This window comes from Maudiozyma barnettii (assembly GCF_903064755.1).
Source record: "Maudiozyma barnettii strain CLIB 1767 genome assembly, contig: KABA2_02, whole genome shotgun sequence".
Classification (NCBI taxonomy): Eukaryota; Fungi; Ascomycota; class Saccharomycetes; order Saccharomycetales; family Saccharomycetaceae; genus Maudiozyma; species Maudiozyma barnettii.
In genome coordinates, this window is record NW_024545239.1 from 1,281,731 (window position 1) to 1,303,586 (window position 21,856).

A 21,856-nucleotide genomic window follows, 5' to 3' on the forward strand; every position below is an offset into this window, starting at 1 on the left:
TCAAATATGCCGCTGTTTTTTTTGATTCAGATAATTGTATAATAATAAATTTGTAGGCATAACATAATAATACAGTGTTTTTTTTTGTAAAGTCGACTTTATATTGTTATTGATATCAAATCTATACAAAACTATACTTATATATATATATGCAAGTAATATTTACTTTTGATGAAAGGGTAGGAAAATATCAATATACCCATAAATTGTCTGTTTAGTACAGGATAAATAAATAAGTCAAAAAAATACAACAAATATTGGGAAAAATGAAAAACAACCTAAATTATATTTTGTCTTGGATATTTTATTACTATCAAATTATAACACTATAACCAATTTCCCACTAGGGGACCAAATAGAAGAAGATTTTTCAGTATCAATTATTTGTTGGGTCATTAGTTGATAATCATTAAAGGGAGAGAAAAAGAAAGGAATAGAACATTATATAGTATTAAGAGACCACTATTTCAAACAGTGGAATCTTATTCTTCCATTTGTTTCCCTATTTGGCCCATTCTCTTGGGTTGCTGGTAGCTTCCAACAACTTGGCTTCTCTAGAACCTGGAGCAGGGTGGTGGTTGTAAATCCATGAAGCATGTTCTGGTAAGGACATCAAGATAGATTCAACTCTGGAACCTGGGGTTCTTAGACCAAATTGAGTACCTCTGTCGTAGATCAAGTTGTATTCAACGTATCTACCACGTCTAATCAATTGCCATTTCTTTTCTTCTTCGGTGTATGGCATGTCCTTTCTCTTCTTAATAATTGGCAAGTAAGATGGTAGGAAAGCATCGAAGGAATCTTCAACAATCTTTAGGATTTCCTTTGGATCCTTTTCGTTGAAATCGTCAAAGAAAGTACCACCAATACCTCTGGTTTCACCACGGTGCTTGATCAAATAGTATTCATCAGCCCATTTCTTCCATTTTGGATACAAAGAAGTGTCGTGTTTGTCAAGAGCTTGCTTGTGTAGAGTGTGGAAGTGCTCAGCATCTTCTTCGTAAAGGTAAGATGGAGTCAAATCAGCACCACCACCAAACCACCAGGTTTGTGGAGTACCATCTGCGTTCCAGGTTTCGAAGTATCTGTAGTTCAAATGAGTGGTTGGACAATGTGGGTTAAATGGATGAATAACCATACTTAGACCACAGGCAAAGAACTTGACACCTTCGGCAACTGGTAGACCAGTGCTTGGGTCGGTTGGTAGTTCCAAGTCAGCATGGTCGTTCTTCATAGCGACAACACCACCTGGAGTCAAATTACCGTAAACAACAGAAATGTTGACACCACCTTTTTCGAAAGTGGAACCGTTAGAGATAACCATGGATCTACCACCACCACCATCGTTACCACGTTGCCATTCATCTGGATGGAACTTGACAGTGTCGACAGATTCTAGACCTTCGGTAATTTCTTTTTGCTTACGACGGATTAGGGCTTCCATTTGTTCCCTAATTGGAAGATGGGTAGCATCGGTTGGAGCTGGCATTTTTGTTGTTTTTAATTTTTTTGTATGATTTAATTCTTCCTAATAATAAAAAAGAAAAAGAAAAACAATGTAAATAAAAAATAAGTGTTATCTATTGATAATTATTTTCCAATTGACCTGACAAACTTAAAACGATCGAAAATGATAGAATAAGTTGTTTCTTTTATACTGAAAGTAAGTTCGACGAATTACAGAGAAAAGTTGTTGAAAAAAAAAAGGGACAAACCGGGAACGAAGAAGAAAAACAGAAAACTACGAAAAGTGTAAGAAGCTAGTAGAAATGATTATATCAAGAAAAGAAGATAGAGCAAACCTTATGTAATTAGAAGTTCTTTTCACTTCCTTTATATACATATTTCTAAAACGATTCATTGTCGTATGAACTCGTTCCGTATAGGTTATCATTGAGGCGTTCCTGTATAAGGATCTTCATGAGGTGGGAAACAATAGAGGCCCAATAAATCGTTGTTGTTCGGGAAAAAGCTAACATAGACAGGTAAAATATGATCCATAATTGTATCAATTGTATTTATTATTATGTTTTTTCATACATTATCTTAGAGGATACCAGTTGAACATGATTGAGCCGGCAAAATGTAGACGCTAACGGAGACTGATACGAAACTTTAAAGAATTACTACTCTTTGCCTTGATACATTTCCTACTTGGTATTCACACTTAAAAAGGAGAAATTGTCCTACAGAGAAAACTGGAATTATATATATTATATATGTATAAATCACCTCTTATAAAATAAGTTACAGGAAGTCGCTTCTTGTTTATGCACTAACTTATAATAATTAACAATAATTGCGTAGTGTTTCTTACAAAATTAAATAAATATTGATACCAATTTTTCCTTCTGTTACTTTTGTTTGTATTTTTTTTGCGTTGCAATTTGTGGCTTATTGCTCCGCTGTTCGTTAAGAATACAATTATATATTTTTTAAATTTCATCTAACAGCTGATATATATTACCATAGAGTATTGTTTTGTAAAGTAGTTTCTATAGTTAATTTTGTTGTTACTTGTGGTTTTGTATGTAACGTTTTAGTAATTAAATAAGGTGGGATAGTTACTTAAAAATATATATTACTATGGTAATTTGTTGTATATGAACATACAATTTGTCTTTATTTTTTACCCCTGCTTTTCAACACTTTTTGGTACAGAATGGTTAATTACTGTATTCAATGATCAAAGAGGGGAGAAAAAGAAATAGTACTAATATAGATGTGTTCGACTTCTTGGTATATAGAAAAATAATTACATATTTATTATCTTTATTAGAAAGTGAACTTATCATTCCTCCATTCATGGGTTTGTTTCACTCATAAATGTATCATTTCTTTGCCTTTTAATAATTGGAATAAGATTGTTTCTATTATTTTTTTTCTGACTATATGGGAAAACATACATACGATACAATACAGATAGACCTTCAGAATCCTCTTCCTTCATCCCTTCGGAAGATAACAATAAATGTTGTTATTACTCTCTTATTATATGACTTGATTGACGGGATTGGCAGGCAACTAGTTAGTATAGGCAAGCTGCCAAAGTAAAATAAAAATTAAAAAAATAAAAAAGAGATAAATTACTTTTGTACAGTGAGTTCTTTGAAGGCAACTTAGTTCATTTGAATTTTCTTTTTTTTGTTTTTTTGGCTTCCCCTATATTTATTGTTTATACGTGACTATTCGTTTTTTCCTCGACTTGCGTTTTATAATTATTTTAATTTGTAAACATGAAGAAAAAGTTCACGCGAAATTTCGGAAGAAGGTATTCGGCTCATCAAAATTTATTAATTGATCACATTTTGGAAAACCTCGTATAATCGATTGGTACTTGTAAGTAGTTTTTTTTGTTGAACGACATTAATTATAAGATTAATTTTTTGTTCAAATATACGAGCTACCTGCACGATTAAATATATATGATACCCTTCGGTTATATTTGATAATAATGTCATGCGTTATAATTAACAAAAGTTATTTAGATGAGCGGAGCATCATTGTTTAATTGAACGACTATACGAGAGATTCATTCATCTCATCGACGATTCCTGTTTAAGAAATGTAGGCAATTCCGGTAAAAATGAAGGCAAATTATGTTCTCTTTTTTCTTGAAAATGGTTAATGTGAATATGCCTCTTTGACAATACATATAATAATATTTTTGCCAATAGAAGTTTTCCAAGCTTCAATTAAAAAATAGAATATTACGTGGATAAGAACCATCTTGTGAGGCAAATATTATTATGTATCTTATTCGATGTTTCGTTATTTTGAAGTTTTATCAATAGTTTTTTATTTCAAATTGAATAGTGTATTAAAAGTGGATATACAGAATATTTAGGAAATTCCGGCTTTACTGCGAATCATATAAAATAAAATATATCCATTTACTATTCAAGTATCATATTTCAAAGATAAATTATTATCTTTGTTACGTTTATAAGATTCATAATGGAACTGTTATTTTAAATAACAGATACACAGAAAGTTAAATGATCTTTGTACTCTTATTCCGTCTTTGAGAATTGCTAAAACATCTTGAAATTCTTTTAAGCTTTTTTGAATGACAGTATCATATATATATATATATATATTATAATTATATAAAAAATTGAATTTATATATTTCTCTATAACAGTTACAAGACTCATAATGGTACTGGATAAACTGTTATTCTTATCTTGGTGGTACGTGATTGTATTACTAAATGAAACAAAAAATGTTATCTTCTTCTATTGCACAATAAAATTTATTGATTTTTTTGAATTAAATGTTCAGTTGTTTGATCGATGTTATAGTTTCGCTCTTTTAAATAATTAAAAATTCTAAATAGGCACATATATTGTAAGAAAAATATCGAACATTGTTTATTGTGGTAATTATATTTAATAGATGTTGACGTTATCCTACATAGTATTAAAGTTTAATTAAATCAATATGATGGAATATGTGTTCTCTTTTCTTTATATCATATTCCTCCTGGCGCATATCTTTAGTGGGCATTTAGAAAAAACAATCTCTGAAAATAATCCGTTTTAAAATCGAAGCAAATAGAACAAAAAGTACTCACAAATTCCGGTTAACAAGAAAGATAATAATTATGTTTATTTCCGGTTCCTTTACTAGTTTACTTAGTTATAGAAATTTTAAAAATTAGAACAACTCTTTCAACATTTATTTCTACTTCAATCCACCGGGGCAAATGATTTGATGAAATAATAGGCAAGTCATGCGACCCGGAGTATTCTTCCCTACATAATTTCCATTGAAAATTAAAATATGGTGATACTTTTTTGTGTATTGAATACAATATCTAAAGAACAAAGCGGAGTCAAATAGGCACTACATAGAAAATTAGTTTTCTTCTTAAGAAGTGCAGTCATCGAAATTTCTCTTGTGGGCATCGAACTATTTTTGTTTTGGTTCAACATAGGTAGATCAACATTTTAATGAAAATAGAAATAACCGGGTTTGTTAAATGTGTATTATATTATTTGCAAATTCCTTTTTTTTACTAAGAATAAATGTAATAAAAAGAATGTATATTTTAAAGTTATAGATAATGAAATACAATTATGTATGTTTATGAACTTTAGCATCAGTTTTCTCTAGCAAATTTATGTGTAAATGTCACAATAAAATAATCAAATGAGAAAGAAAGAAAAATATGATTTAACTGTCTGACCGACCAGTAGGATAAAGAATTTCATTAGAAATCAAATGATTTACTTCATATTATCAATTACTATATTTGGAAAGTATGACAACGACAATAAAATAAAAAAATCCATATTAACAAGATATCCAGTACTATTATAATAAGATAGTCGTCGATATGTGTCAAATATAAACATCACTTTACTATGGAGAAATAAATTTCTCTTTTTCTTCCAATTTAAAAAATTCAGTTTAGAAAAAACTAAAAAAATGAATATCTTTTTACCTTAATCACGGTTGCATTGGATAATTGTAAAAATTTTACAAAAGAAGAAAAACATTTGTTAAAATCATAATATTATATCATATAGTAATCTTATTAGTTTCTTTTTATTCACAGTAACAGACGAAAACAATGTATAATGTAAATGTAAATGGTCAACCACTTCTTATTGTGGCTAGACCCATACCTATAATGTTTGTTCTTCAAAGATCTTTCTTTTTATTTTGTCAAATTATTCAAAAAATTAAATTTTCTCAACTCAGTATTATTATTGCAAGAAGATATTATTATTGCAAGAAGATATTACGTCACAGAGAAGTGTGTTCTAAGATATTCATAGAAAAAAAGCTATATTCAGTTACAACAATACAATGAATAATGATATAATTTTTTCATATGAAAATATTTAATACGATATGTCTGGGTGTGATATGTCAACAATACTCAGTACTAACTGATAATAATATTTAATTATTATGGAGAGAGATACACAGAAAATGTTACAGTACATCATACATCAGTTAAAATATTGAGGCTTTGAAAAACCCCTCTGAAAGCCTGGAAGGAAAACCGCACCCCACTGACAAAAAAGAAGAAGAAAAGGAACCGGGGAAATTGAAGGTATGGAGCCTAGAAGAATATCGTGGGAACCTGGACCCACCTTGGTGGAAAAGAAAAATGACTGATAGTTATTCAGAAAACAATGCAGAGTACCTTATTTATATTCCTATGCAATCTACAATAAAAAAAATATAATTTTATTTGTTATTGTCTTTTTACATGTCAAGAAAAGACAATAACAACGATGTCAGTGATAATTTCAAGTGCAGTGAAATACCGTACATTCTTGAACAGTTCACACAGAAAATGGCAGAGAATTCATAAAACTATAAAAATATTGCGTAACCTTTAATAAATTTGTACGTATGTTATTATATTTTGACTTTTTTTTTGTTTCAATAACAAAGTTGTTCTCCATCTTGTCTTTACAAATTAAACGTTTTTAAAACAACGGAAGTTGTCGGAACTTATTAAATTAATTGATTTGAAGCGGCTTAAACTCTATATTTCGGAACAGTGACTTGTTCGGAAGGAAAATTTTAAGATCACTCGCTGCAAAATAATTTGCACAGATGGGTCACAGCTAAGCACCTTTTAGTGTTTTCTTACATTTTTCTGTATTTGTGTTATTACACCGGCGACGGGCATTATTTCATCTCCGTTCACCTCTACAATTTTATTTAGTTAACTGAGTTGCATCACTATATTTATTCCTGTCGATAATTTTACGACAAACGTAATAAATAAGCTTATTTTGTTCGATGTGGGTATGCATGTTATACCAACCCTTTTTGGCGGGGGTTAATGTGCTTTTTGTAATTTTTATCCCCGAGGAATTAACTGAGACCGGCTTACAAGAACAGGTTAAGGAACGGTGGTTGCTTTTTTTCTTTGTTTTCCTACATGGTTTTGTTCGATCCCTCAAATATATTTCGTGTTGTTATTGTTGTTGTCTTTAAATTTGCAGACCGGCATCACTTGAACTGGTCATTAAGTTTTCTTTTTCATTGTATAGTAACATTTGTACTTGTTCATGTTTTTTTGAAATACCTACTAATACGGCATTATATGTGTATAATAACTTCAATTTTTATCACAACAAGTGTCTCCATAACATTAATGCGAGATGTTTGTGTATATACTCATTTAATATGGTTGAAACCAGTAATTTCAAATAATAAGGATATCACTTAGAAGTAGATCCATGAGATGGATTTGTCCATAAGTCTTGAACAGCAGTAATACGACTAATACCCCCATTTTCTTTTCTTGAGGGTGCCCTTATTTCCTTTTTTCTTTCAAAAGAGAAAGAAATATTATTAAAACAGTGTTGTAGTCAACAGTATGTCTCACATAAATGGCCCAGCGAATGATTAAATAGGGAAAGAGGGGCTTATTGAACTGCTAATTAAATGGTTTGAATAAAAAATTGAATACTTATACGGCTACGACTACGACTGAACAATTAAATAATGCTTGGGTGTTTAGTGTTTAAAGAAGCTTATCGAAGCTTAAAATAAATGTTGCTCTTTCAAGACATGTTTATTCTTTTCCCCACATATTTGCAACTTAAGAAAATAAACAAACATCTGTGTAGCATAAATATCATAACATCTTATTTCTAGCCGGTGGGGTCGTTCTTTTAATGAAGATGGTTCATTCAGTAAGTATGAATTTTCTTCCTTTTAAATTGATTTCTAAATATTAAATAATTTAATTCGAACTCAACAATATACATATTACATGATTAATATAATATAATATAATATAAAATAAAATAAAATAATATGTATCCGTGAAAATAATTGGCATATTACAATATTTGTGGTTTATTCAATGTCGTTCTTTCATTGGCACATTTTTATTTTATTTTTATATTTGAGCGATGAATAGCTTGGAAAGAGTTCTGTATACATGTCGGCTAGTCCCTCTTAGGCTTTTAACCTTCTTCAATTCCCCTACCACAGCCCCAATATTGTATCTTTCTGAATGCCCATGCGTCCTTCTTCAGTTTGTGTGTGTGCGGGATATCGTCAGCCTGGACGCATCTGTACCTTGTAGATAACGTAAAGTACATTAACTTCCTTGCAGAAAGAGAGAGCATCAGACAGCAAAAGAGACAGAGACAGAGATAGCAACAGATATACCACTCGCTACCCACGCCCGCTTTCATTTCCACCCTTTCCTTCCCACCATTTTCAGTAATATGAGAAAAATCTATCTCCCTCTCAACAAAATATTTACAAAACTGGAAAAGATAAAAACGTTTTTGCTGTCGCATCTCATCTTATGTCTCGAGCCGAAAATTTTACAGGGCCCTGCTGGTCCCTCTGCCTGAACCCCGCCCTCATACAACGATCGTGCTATCACATCTCTGTCCCCTCCCGGGGTCCTGTATATGTTTCTGTACAGATATAGATTACTTTAACGCGGCATCCTACATTTCTTTTTGTCTTTTCTCTTTTACAATATTTAATGGGTTTTTTGGTTTTCTTCTCCCTTCATTGACTGTAATATGTTTGTTTTGTGTTTTTCTTTTCTTTACCTTTACCCCCCTCCGTCCGAGTTGCGCTACCTTTTTGTATCTATCTTTTGAGAAGTCCACACATACATTTCAAGTAACTGACGCAGTGTGCTTATGGGACGCCCTTATTTTTTGCAAAAATTAATTTCGTTATCTCTTCATATTATTTTAAATATATGCAAATTATGAGCTCATTATTAGGCATCTTCGCGATTCTTTTGCGGAAGGGGAAACCCCATATAATAAAAATATAGTATGATGATTATTTAAACATAAGTTTTAGTTTGTCTTTTGTACTACTTCTGCAATAAAAGTGTAAGAAACGAGGGGGTTTCCCTTTTTTTTTAAGCTTTTAATTCGATTTGATTTGATTTGATATCTTTCTTTATTTCACATCTAATTTGCTTTGTTTTTTAGTGTAAAGAATAGTTGTGGCTACACATAAATTTGTATATATTTTATAATCTATGCATTATTAAAAGTATACTCACATTCGCTTACACCGACACATTTATTTTCACACAGAGATACTTGTAAAAGTCTAATAATCTGCAATATCTTAAGTATTTTAATTCGTTTTTTTGGATCGTTTCCTTGTCTAGTTTTTTATTTCTTCATTTAATTTCAAAAATTTGTGGTTTTATACTTTTTTCGTCTCTTAATTAATAAATTAGAAATTAATGAATTTATATCTATATATAAGCAAAGAGACTCGACCTTTTTCAAAGTTTTCCTATTTTCCATTGATACTTTTAAAGTGGGGTAGTTGCTTGGAATTTATTTATTTTCTTAATAATTTATTTACCTTAACTTTTAGTATTTTATACTATTCATCAATTTCTTTTTCATTTATTATTTATTTATTTATTTATTCGTTTTGGTTTAATACGTCAAGAGTTATCGATAATAACTGATACATATTAAAGAAATATAAGGTGCGATTTAGTACCTACAATTTTTATTTTTATTTTTATTTTTTAAAATATTTTAGCTGGTTCTTCTATTTTTATTAAAAATAATAAATAAATAAAAAACACTACTAACATACCTTCATCCACATTTTTAGTTTGTCTGTTTGCTTTAAGAGCATTTTTAAGTTATTACATTACTTTTTCCATTCATTTAAATTATTCGATTTGTTTTCATTCATTTAAATACATTGTATAAAGATCAAACACCGGATTATGACAACAAATTTTTTACATACCAATTCACAAATGAATACAATGTCACATAATAATAAATTACCTTCATCATATAACGACAAATTAAAAAATGAACAAACATACTCAATGGAGGAGTCATCCGATTCAAATTTGCCATTAACTACTATGAATATAGAAAACTCAATGGTATCAACAATTAAAAATGCTAGTCATGTTATCAATGTTGATGCCTCAAATAATCTGAATCAATTGAAAGGTCAAACATTGTTACCTTCTCCAGATTTATCTAAAATATTTGATACTGACTCATTAAAACTTTTAGATCGAAATGCTTTCAAATATAGAGAAAACTTAAATAATTTGATTTATACTAGAAATAATAATGGTTTAGGTTCATATATGGAAGAAAATCCAAGAAAGAGTCAATCGATATCCCTTGGTTCATTAGGGAATCCCATTGTTAAAAATATTTCAATGTTCCCTCCTGGAAACCAATCTATCGCTAGTAGTAACACATCGAGCAGGTCCTCAACTCCTTTCAATTTTACTACATCAGTTACACCTATTAGTCAAGCATCATCAATTTCTTTGAATGAAAGGTTTGCTAAAAATATACATTTTGGAACTTCAATGCAAGACATGTCGATTCCTAGAACTCCTATGGAGTTATCAACTGCAAAGGGAGTTAACGATAATACTGGCAGTAATACAAATACTGCAACTTCATCTCCTGTTTCCTCAATATCATCCAAAAATAGTAAGAAAAGCTATACAAAGAAAAGTCATAAGAAATCCAAAAATACAACCACTCAGGCTATTGGTTCGAAAAAAGATTCATTAGAACAACGTAGAAAATACCGTTGTTCTGTATGTCCGAAGGGTTTTACTACGTCTGGTCATTTGGCTAGACACAATAGAATACATACAGGAGAAAAAAATCATGCTTGTCCTTATAATGATTGTAAGCAAAGATTTAGTAGACAAGATAATTGTTTACAGCATTACAGAACACATTTTAAGAATAATAATGGTGCTCCAAGGACTCATGAAATCATAACATATGCTGAAGCATCGCAAGATAATAGAACATCTGGTATGAACTATTACGACCAACAATATAAATAAAAATAACATACGATTAAAAAGTATAATTACACGTAATGACGCTACGACTAAATTTAATGAAAATAAGAACTCACAGTTTCAAGATAAGAAAGAATAAACTTTTTTTTTTTAATAATAATATCATTCTTTCTTTTGAAGAGAAATAAGAAAACAAAAATAATCAAAAAATATATGTATATTAAATGAAAAGTTTTGAATACAAAACCAAAAAAATATTTGTATTATTATATAGCAAAAAGTTAAATTTTATATCACACTATATATTCTTAATGAAGAACATTTTTAAAAAACACCTTTAAAAATAAGCGTATTGATTTGATCTTAACTGACTGCGATGCTCCAATGAAAACAAAATGGCTCTAAGTTAGCATCTTCTTGAACCCTATAGGTTTTTTGCATATCTGTCTGGGTTTCTGGGTGTAGTAGCCATCCCAAAAAATATGGGAAAAAAATTTTCAGAAGAAAATTTCCGGTTGAGAGAAAAGTATATAAAGTGCGATGCATTCGCATATTCAAAATAAAGAGGCCCCCTCTAAATAGATATATTTGTTTCCTTTCTTTACTGTGTTCAAACATGCAAGTAGAACAATTGACCATTTTCGGAATATAAAGAATATAATGGCATGGTTAGTTGACCATTACTTTACATTATTTATAGGTCGATGTTTCTATTAATAATGACAATTATTGAGTGCGAATAAGGATTAAATATTAATAATTTTTTAATGATGATAAAAAATTACAACAACAACATGAATTTCTTCAACCGAAAACACATAGGTGGAAAAATTAACTTTGACATAGCTTTTTAACCCTGATCTTATTATTAATATTTATTAATCCTTTTCTAGTAAGTGTCATTATCGCATCGTGCTTGGTTTCATGAATTTTGTGACGTAAATGTGACGTTTGACTTGTAAAATAATTATTTAACAAAATCTTAGTACAAAAAATAACTTCGAAAATTATAAGTAGAAAACAAGTTTTTAAATAATTGGTTCCTATTAACAGAACTTGATGTTTTAAAAAAGATAAAATCAATTAATAACTGCATATCAAGCATCTTACGTATAAGATGCTTAAATTACAATATAATCAAAGTATAACATATCTAGTCCTTTCAGCTTCTCAATTTTTCCAAGCTTTAACATTTAAATTAACAGTGAATATCCTTATATTGATACGGTCTATGAGGCAACAAGCCAAGAGAAGTGTTGTTATTCAAAGAAGTAAGCGGAAAAGAAAGGTTGTTGAAATTATTCGAGATTATATAACAAATTGTGCTATCTTATATATGCATGATAGCGATAATTATGTTATGAGAGTTAGCATATGGGGTTCCCCTTATTCATATCAGATAATAACAAAAATTCCGTGTAAGAATTTACCAGATTATAGGAAAGAAACATTAAAAGATTTTACCCCATTTAATTATACGATTCCTGTTAAAAAAGATGTTATAATAAAACCGATTAATATTCTACCTAATAAATTCAAATACATTGGACTACCATCTATGGGGACCTCTCAGGGTTTCGATAGTATTTACTTATAATAAAACAAGGAATAAAGTTATAGCATTGTATATACGATATACCTATTAAATAATGAAAATAATAATATTCTAATTATATCTAAAACAAGAAAAAAATAGAAAAAAAATGACATGTACAGTTTATTTATGTTTATGTACATTAAAAAAAGAAGATAGAATAAAGAATTTTGAAAAGGTGATTATCTCTGTATATATTTACAAGGGTTGAGTGAACCGTTTTAATTACCATTTGTTGTTATTTTTATTTTTCTTTCAATAATAACTTAAGTTTTGAATATATCTATTTTTTAAATTCCGGACTGTTTAATAATTCGAGAACCTTTGCGTTGACTAGGTCATCATCAGTGTTAGGAGTCTTTGATGATAATGTACTTGGTAATCCTTCGTTTTTATCGAAATCAATAGTAATCGGTTCTCTTTTATAGACGTTGCATTTCATACCAATACCTGTCATTGCATGCTTCTTAATATATGATACAAATAATTCCAATACTTCGTCATTTGTATCCCATACTCTTAATAATCTTTTATGAGTGTGTCTTTCAAAATTTTCCTTGGATTTAGCATGAACAAAAGGAGATCTAATAACAGTCCATCTTTCTCTTCTAGTTGGTAATGGTTTGGGACCAGTCAAAGGTATTCCTAAGTAGAATCCAACTCTTTGAATGAAATTAATAAAAAAATCTAAATTCTGATGTTCATATGAGCTTAATTGTATATCTGCAATCAAATGACCATGTTCGATTGGAATTCTCATAGGAGCTTGATATATGGCCTCCAAACTCTTTACTATCGGTTTCTTTTCTGGTTCCTTTAAAGAAGTATTAGTATATACATTGCTTTGTAGGATAGGTGTACTTTCATTATTATAATCTTGTTTAGTAGTTGATTGTAATCTTATTGTTTTCAAAAGGAAGGATGATTTCGCAACAGAGGGGAGTACCCTTATACTTCCACGAGAAATATTTGATAGCATAAGATTTAAATATCTTGAAGAAGCGTGTATGTTCTAGGTGGTTGTCAACAGAGATAGATAGTATCAACAATTTATTACTAATCACTTATGCTTCTTGTTTTCTATTTGTTTGAAGTACCTTATTATATATATTAATTACTATTAGTCGATCGTATGCTTTTGTTTCAATATTGGGAAGTTGTCCGAAATTCACGCCTAATGTTCCAGTAATTTCTATTCGTTTTGATTTTTTTTAAATCTTTACATAGTGGAAACAATATATACTTAATCGTATACAATGATATTATTTATTATTAAAAACTCGATACCTAATGACAGTAATTAAGAAGTTTACATATATATATTTTTGAAAAAGCCATGTTAGTACAAAGGTCAAAATAAGACTTGATAGCAAATTTTATTCACTTAATACAATTCATTGTTTGTTTGTATTTTAAATGTTAAGTTGATTATAGTATATTTCCTCCACCTCGTAAGAGTCCAATAATAGGTAACATATGTGCAAATATATATCTGCAATGACTTTTAACTGAATAAATATTTTATGTGTTAAGAACTACTTTCGAAATGGTGTTAGAGTGGAAAGATATCTTGTTTTGTCTTTTGGTGTTTCGTTACGGGTGTTTTTTTGATTATTTAATTAGTATTGAATAATTCGGAAAGTATACATAAAAACTCTAGATTAGATGTCATATCGATTCAATCGTAAATACGATATGAAAGTGAATTTTCTTCTAGTTTCCGTAAATGAAATAGAAAAAATATATGTAATAACCTTTATTTTATCTTATTTTATCTTATCTTATCTTATCTTATCTTATCGCTTTCTTCTAAATGTATGCACATAATAAACAATATAGATATGAAATATAGATATGTATATGAGTTTCTATTGTTGTTGGTATGGAGAAATATACTTCTCCATATTCTAATAAATTACTTCTAGAATAAGCTGTATCCAATCATTATCGTGATAATACCCATTACTACAATTACCAAAGTTGTTTATCTGTCAGCCATCCACGTGGCTGAATAATCTATCACCTTTATTCATACACCCTTTGCGCCGTACTAAGTGGTCCTTCGCCTCCTTCCCCCTCTCCGCTCTCTGCTCCTCTTCCCCTAAATTTATAGTATATAGTATTAAGAAAATTGTGAGGGGGAGGGGGGGAGGTCGGACTTGCCTCTACTGCGAATCACTTAATATTAGTAGTAGCAGTGGTAGTAGTAGTGATATGATCCTTGGCAGATTAATGATTATTCATCTTAAACATTCTCATCTCTATGATGATAATTAACGGTAAGTACAATAGAAGCCTAAAGAAAACCGGAAGAGATGTGGTCATCCCTCACGAAATCCTTTCTCCGCGGAATGCCGCACAGACATCCAAACTATAAGAATAACTTCATGACCCCTCACTATAACGGTAATAACAATCATTGTCCGAACAATAACGTTTGCACCCTTAAATTTTATTAACTTAGACAACTCTATCTCTTCCAATTTAATACAAGATTACTATCATCATACATATCAACCATAATGAGTTCATTTAAGCTGTATCTCTCTCTCTCTCTCTCTCTCTCTCTCTCGCTACACATGAGGAACCTAGTCACTCTTTGAAATCTTTTTCGAAAAACGTGACTGACTAATCAAAGTCCATTACCATTACCTTTACTAGTGATCAAAAAAACTAGTATTATCACTTCAAATAGGTTATTTATTCTCTTTTAGTTACTTCGCCACCTATTGTGATCGTTCTTCATCACCTATTATCACATATCTTTATAATCGTACGGCTATTATCTCTCGATATTGATTGCGGAATGGTGGGTGAACTAAACAGAAATTGCGTGTGCACCGTCTCATGCGGTGCGGGACCACAAAGAATATGTTGCAGAACAAAGAAAGAAACACCGATGAGTTTCCCATGCTATTATTTTCTCTGTGCGGCAATTATTTGTAAAATAAAGTATATCTATATTCTCTTGGTTGAAAAACAAAAAAGATGATTTCCTTCTCTCTTTGTCTTTTCTTTTTAGTTAATTGTGTGTGGTCTTGGCCGTATATACAATTTAATTATCTATGTAATTACGTACGTTCTTTATTAGGTTGCATATCTAATTCTCTCTCGTTATTTTACTATGATAATAAGCATCGAAAATTTTATAATCTTTTTAGTTTTTAAAAATATATATAAGGGAAGGGTCCACCTTCCTATCTTCAATTACCAAAAGTAGAATAAGTTTCCTGTAACCCTTTTTTTTCCTTCTTTATTAAATATATAATATTATAATATATATTATATATATACATATACATAGTCTCAACCTATTTGTTATATTACATTTATATTATAAGAGAAAAAAATTATTATATAATTTCTTATAAAAAATTAATATTATTATCTTCATTTAATAGATATACAACAACTACAAAAATATTTGTTTTTATTTTTATTATTTTAGTGTTTCTTTTTAAAAAAAATCTACAATTTATTAAATAGATAATATTATCCTTTTTACAAAACAAATTACAAAACAAATTTATTTTTATTAATCTTATTAAAAAAGAGAACAAGAAAAGAAAGATCGATTTTATTATTGATTATGAGCACTTTCGATTATGAATTTGCTGATTTCCATACCTTAACTAAAGATGAAACTTTACAATTCTTTCACACAGATGAACAAAATGGTTTAAACAATGAAGTTGCTAATCAAATCCTTAAAGAAGTTGGTGAAAATAGTCTAGGTGATGATTCAAAGATCGATTATAAAGCAATGATTATTCATCAACTTTGTAATGCTATGATTTTAGTTCTTTTCATTTCTATGATTATCTCTTTTGCAATTCATGATTGGATTACTGGTGGTGTTATTACTTTTGTCGTAGGTGTTAATGTTGTTATTGGTTTAGTTCAAGAATATAAAGCTTCAAAGACTATGAACTCTTTAAAACAATTAAGTTCTCCAAATGCTCATGTTATTAGACGTGGTAATAGTGAAATCATTTCATCTAAAGAAGTTGTACCAGGTGATATTGTCTCAGTGAAAGTTGGTGATACTATTCCAGCTGATTTACGTTTAATCTCAATGCAAAATTTTGAAACTGATGAAGCACTTTTAACTGGTGAAGCCTTACCTGTCTCAAAGGATTGTGATTTAGTATTCCCTAAGGGTGAACATACGCCTGTTGGTGATCGTATTAATCTGGCTTATTCTTCATCTAGTGTCGTTAAAGGTAGAGCCATTGGTGTTGTTATTAAGACTGGTTTAAATACAGAAATTGGTAAGATTGCTAAATCTTTAACTACTGATGAAGGTTTAATCTCAAGAAATCCTAATTATTCATTTTGGAAGAATTCTTGGATTACTATTAAACAATCTTGTGGTGCATTCTTAGGTACCACTGTGGGAACTCCATTACACAGAAAATTATCAAAATTGGCTGTTCTATTGTTTTTCGTGGCTGTAATCTTTGCTATCGTCGTTATGGCTTCTCAAAAATTCGATGTTGATAAAGGTGTAGCCATATATGCCATTTGTGTTGCTTTGTCAATGATTCCTTCATCATTGGTTGTGGTTCTAACTATCACAATGTCTGTTGGTGCCTCAGTGATGGCTTCAAGAAACGTCATCATCAGAAGACTAGATTCCTTAGAGGCCTTAGGTGCAGTTAATGATATTTGTTCCGATAAGACTGGTACTTTAACTCAAGGGAAAATGATTGCAAGACAAGTTTGGATACCTAATTTTGGTACTATCACAGTAAATGACTCTAATGAACCATTTAATCCAACTATTGGGAGTATTAATTTGATTCCAAGACAATCTCCATATGAATTTAAGAATGAAGAAGAAGAAGATGTAGGTATCCTTCAAGGGTTCAAGAATCATTATTTAAAGAAGACTTTACCTGAACAACTAGATCCAAGACTGTTTACTAAATGGTTAGAAACTGCAACATTGGCTAACATTGCTAAAGTTTTCTTAAATGCAGAAAATAAATGGACTGTTCATGGTGATCCAACTGAAATTGCTATCCAAGTGTTTGCTTCAAGAATGGATCTACCAAGATCTACTTTGACAGGTGAAAGTATTCCAAATGGTGAAATGGCTGATGACTTGGAATCTCAATCAGAAGAACAGATTGATAATGAAAATGCTGACTTCCAACATTTGGCTGAATTCCCATTCGATTCTACAATCAAGAGAATGTCTGCTGTCTATAATGATAATAGAAACGACACTACTGAAGTCTTTACAAAAGGTGCATTTGAAGGTGTCTTAAAGAATTGTACCTATTGGTATGGTGATAATCAGGATACTCTACTACATCTAACTGAGACTGATAAGGCTTTTATCCAAAAGAATGTTAATACTTTATCTGCAGAAGGCTTAAGAGTTCTGGCATTTGCATCAAAATCTTTCCACAATGATGAATTGTCCCCTGAGACTAAAGAGAAATTGACTTCAAACAGAGAGTTTGTTGAGGATAAATTGGTATTCCTAGGTTTAATTGGTATTTATGATCCTCCAAGACAAGAAACTGCCGGTGCCGTCAAGAAGTTCCATCAAGCAGGTATCAATGTTCGTATGTTAACTGGTGATTTCCCAGGTACTGCTAAAGCGATTGCACAAGAAGTTGGTATCCTACCAATCAATCTCTACCACTACCCAAAGGATGTTATTGATATTATGGTTATGACCGGTACTCAATTTGATGATTTATCCGAAGATGAAATTGATAATTTGCCTGTGTTACCTTTGGTTATTGCACGTTGTTCTCCACAGACTAAAGTGAGGATGATTGAGGCTTTACATCGTAGGGGTAAATTCTGTGCCATGACTGGTGATGGTGTTAATGACTCACCTTCTTTGAAAATGGCTAATGTTGGTATTGCCATGGGTATTAATGGTTCTGATGTCGCTAAGGAAGCCTCTGATATTGTCCTAAGAGATGACAATTTTGCTTCTATTCTTAATGCTGTTGAAGAAGGTAGAAGAATGAGTGACAATATTCAAAAGTTTGTCTTACAATTATTGGCCGAAAATGTTGCCCAAGCTCTGTATCTTATCATTGGTTTAGTTTTCATTGATTCTCAACATAAATCTGTGTTCCCATTATCTCCTGTTGAAGTCTTATGGGTTATCGTGGTTACATCCTGTTTCCCTGCTATGGGTCTTGGTCTAGAATTAGCCGCCCCAGATTTAATGGAAAGACCACCTAATGATTCAAAAGCTGGTATCTTTACATGGGAGGTTATTGCAGATATGTTTGTATACGGTTTAATGATGGCTGGTGCTTGTATGGCTACATTCACCAGTGTTATTTATGGTAAGGATTCTGGTGAATTAGGTCAAAACTGTAACAATAAGTACAGTTCCATTTGTGACCCTGTCTACAAGGCTCGTTCCGGTGCTTTTGCTACCATGACATGGTGTGCTTTGATTTTAGCTTGGGAAGTTGTCGATATGCGTAGATCATTCTTTAGAATGAAGCCAGAAACTGATGAACCAGTAAAACAATTCTTCAGAGACATTTGGAGTAACAAATTCTTATTCTGGTCTATAATGTTTGGTTTTGCTTCAGCTTTCCCAGTCGTCTACATTCCAGTTATTAACGACAAAGTCTTCTTACATAGACCAATCGGTTATGAATGGGGTCTGGCTATTGCATTCACAGTTGCATTCTGGGCTGGTTGTGAACTATACAAATATTTCAAGAGAGTGTACTACAGAAAGAAGTCTAAGGCTCAAAATCCAGAGAATGATTTAGAAAGTGGTAACATGAAGAACCCATTCGAGGCATACAGTACCTCCACCACCATTAGAACTGATATTATTATCAACCCAAAAAAGTGAAAATCATTGACTGATTTGACACTTCTATTTTTTGCATAACTGTTATATCGCAGTATAATTTAATATACCCTTGCATCTAACATTTAAGAAAAAATGTTCGTTTTCTAAAAATGTCCACATTACAATTTAAGTCAAAATTGTTTATTGCATTAAATTCGTTTTAATCTTAATTTTAATTTTTATTATTACATTGAAGAACTAAAAAAAAATCTACCAAAAAAATACGAACAAAATACAAAAAAAAAAAATTTCTATACAGCGTATAAATCATTAATTTTATATAATATTTCTAAATAATATTCAAAAATACATTAAGTTCCTTCATTTTAATTTTTCTCTTTGCTTTTTGAACAACAATTATATTATAATATTGATTAATTGTTATAGTACAATAAAGACATGGTATATGGTATATATACAGATATATGTGTATATAACTAAATATGAATTATTTTAGGATAGAACTAACTAATGAATCAAGCCTTTTCTTCCTTCTTGGTTTCATCTCTTAGAACATCTGGCTTCAATGTTGGGAACAATAGAACTTCTCTAATAGTGTTAGAGTCGGTCAAGAACATGGCCAATCTATCAATACCACAACCGAAACCACCAGTTGGAGGTAGACCGTATTCTAGGGCGTTACAGAATACTTCATCAACTAATTGAGCTTCGTCATCACCTTGGTCCTTTTGTCTAGCTTGTTCTTCGAAACGAGCTCTTTGGTCAAATGGATCGTTCAATTCAGTGTAAGCGTTACAGATTTCCTTTGTAGCAACAAAGACTTCGAAACGTTCACATAGACCTGGTTGATCCCTGGAGTACTTGGCCAATGGAGACATCATTTGTGGGTGACCAAAGATGAAAGTTGGATTTATACAGGTGTCTTCAAGTTCACCAACCAACTTGTCCAGCATTCTGGCGTTAGTCAAAGGTGGAGGACAATCAAGCTTGTGCTTAATCAATAGTTTCTTCAAGAAATCACCAGTCTCAGCGGTGTGTAGTTGGTCACCGGCTGGGAAAGTAACATCGAATCTCTTCTCTAGTTCTTCAATCATGTTAATTCTCTTCCATGGTCTAGTGAAGTTCAATTCGTAAGTCTTTTCGGTATCGTTTGGATCTGGGTGGTATGGAACAATATAAGAACCAGTAATTTCCTTAACCATCTCGGAGAACAATAGTTCAGTCATGTCCATTAGATCGTAGACATCAGCATAAGCTTGGTAGAATTCACAAGTGGTGAATTCTGGGTTGTGAGTCATATCAATACCTTCGTTTCTGAATTGTCTACCAATTTCGTAGACACGGTCCATACCACCGACAACTAATTCCTTCAAAAACAATTCTGGAGCAATTCTCATGAACATGTCCATGTTCAAATCGTTGTGGTGAGTGACGAAAGGCTTAGCGGTGGCACCACCAGCAATGACATTCATCATTGGAGTTTCAACTTCAATGAAATCTCTTTCATCCAAGAACTTTCTAATGAACTTGATAATCTTGGAACGGGTAATAAAACGGCCACGAGAGTCCTTGTTCATAATTAAATCTAAGTAACGCTTTCTGTAACGAGTTTCTTGGTCCTTGAAACCGAAGTGATCAGCTGGAAGCATATGTAGACATGGGGTCAATAGTTCGATACGGCTAACGAAGACAGAAATTTCACCTTCACCACCTTTCTTTGGTTGAGTTCTACCGACGTAACCTTCAAAACCAACAATATCACCTCTCTTGATCAAATCATGATCCTTTTCGTAATTTTCTTGGATAGCGTAATCTTGTAATTGAGACATAACTTGAACATCAACACCATCACCGTGAATGACGTAAAACTTCAATTTAGAACCAGATTCTCTCTTAGCATGGACTCTACCAGCAATAGAGACTTTTTCTTCTGGTAAAGTTTCACCTCTCTTCAAATAAGCGTATTTCTTCAAGAATTCTGGGTTAGTAATGGAGACTTGGAACTTATGTGGGTAAGGGTTTGGTTCGTTACTCTTTCTTAGTTCTAGAATTTGACGAGATCTAGTTTCGAAGTATTGAGATGGGTCCAAATCAGCTAAAGCGTCATCCTTCTTCTTCTTTGGAGCGGCGACAGGCTTAGCATTAGCCTTCTTGGCAGCCTTCTTAGCTTCAACTTGTCTCATCTTGATACGTTTCTTCAATTCTGACTTGGAGACCATTTCACCTGTAACATCGTCCAGGTGTAGGTTGGCAACACCTTCAGTGACTTTCTTAGTGGCATCAGCTTCAGACATCTTGCTTAGTTTTTATGAGAATTAAGATTCGTTACTTGATGTTAAGTTCTAAAATAAAGACAAATACAACAAAATTTCAAGATGTAAATAAAAAAAATTATTAAATAATTTTAAGTAGGTATATATATGTAACAATAATCGATAACAATATTAAATAATCAAAAAAGCATTTAATCTTTGGTCGACAACAAAAAGAAACTTGACTTCGTGTGTGTGTGTGTCTGTCTCCTCCTCTTTGCGATTAATGATGTGAACATAGTTCTCGCATTAACTAACATTTGCTAGTGTGAGTTGCATCGCTTCGAGATGACCATAAAATTTTTCACTTTTCACCAGACGAATATTATATCGAGTTTCTTTTTGCGGTGGAAAAAGAAATG

The 21,856-nt window shown here is 31.3% G+C and overlaps 6 protein-coding genes across 6 annotated transcripts; 3 read left to right on the plus strand and 3 right to left on the minus strand.

The window, feature by feature from the left end:
- Positions 1 to 502: 502 nt before the first annotated feature.
- On the minus strand, positions 503 to 1,489 carry HEM13 (coproporphyrinogen oxidase; the record flags this gene model as incomplete). Its single annotated transcript, XM_041549224.1, has 1 exon — positions 503 to 1,489. The coding sequence occupies one exon, from the start codon at positions 1,487 to 1,489 to the stop codon at positions 503 to 505; it is 987 nt and encodes a 328-aa protein (XP_041405158.1).
- Positions 1,490 to 9,715: 8,226 nt separating this feature from the next.
- On the plus strand, positions 9,716 to 10,822 carry NRG1 (transcriptional regulator NRG1; the record flags this gene model as incomplete). Its single annotated transcript, XM_041549225.1, has 1 exon — positions 9,716 to 10,822. One exon carries the CDS (start codon positions 9,716 to 9,718, stop codon positions 10,820 to 10,822), a length of 1,107 nt encoding a protein of 368 aa, XP_041405159.1.
- Positions 10,823 to 11,897: 1,075 nt separating this feature from the next.
- On the plus strand, positions 11,898 to 12,377 carry KABA2_02S12232 (uncharacterized protein; the record flags this gene model as incomplete). Its single annotated transcript, XM_041549226.1, has 1 exon — positions 11,898 to 12,377. The coding sequence occupies one exon, from the start codon at positions 11,898 to 11,900 to the stop codon at positions 12,375 to 12,377; it is 480 nt and encodes a 159-aa protein (XP_041405160.1).
- A 280-nt stretch (positions 12,378 to 12,657) lies between these two features.
- Positions 12,658 to 13,353, minus strand: RSM10 (mitochondrial 37S ribosomal protein uS10m; the record flags this gene model as incomplete). The annotated part of the gene is made up of 1 exon (XM_041549227.1): positions 12,658 to 13,353. One exon carries the CDS (start codon positions 13,351 to 13,353, stop codon positions 12,658 to 12,660), a length of 696 nt encoding a protein of 231 aa, XP_041405161.1.
- A 2,610-nt stretch (positions 13,354 to 15,963) lies between these two features.
- Positions 15,964 to 19,221, plus strand: KABA2_02S12276 (uncharacterized protein; the record flags this gene model as incomplete). Its single annotated transcript, XM_041549228.1, has 1 exon — positions 15,964 to 19,221. The coding sequence occupies one exon, from the start codon at positions 15,964 to 15,966 to the stop codon at positions 19,219 to 19,221; it is 3,258 nt and encodes a 1,085-aa protein (XP_041405162.1).
- A 476-nt stretch (positions 19,222 to 19,697) lies between these two features.
- KRS1 (lysine--tRNA ligase KRS1) lies at positions 19,698 to 21,476 on the minus strand (the record flags this gene model as incomplete). Its single annotated transcript, XM_041549229.1, has 1 exon — positions 19,698 to 21,476. The coding sequence occupies one exon, from the start codon at positions 21,474 to 21,476 to the stop codon at positions 19,698 to 19,700; it is 1,779 nt and encodes a 592-aa protein (XP_041405163.1).
- Positions 21,477 to 21,856: the final 380 nt, after the last annotated feature.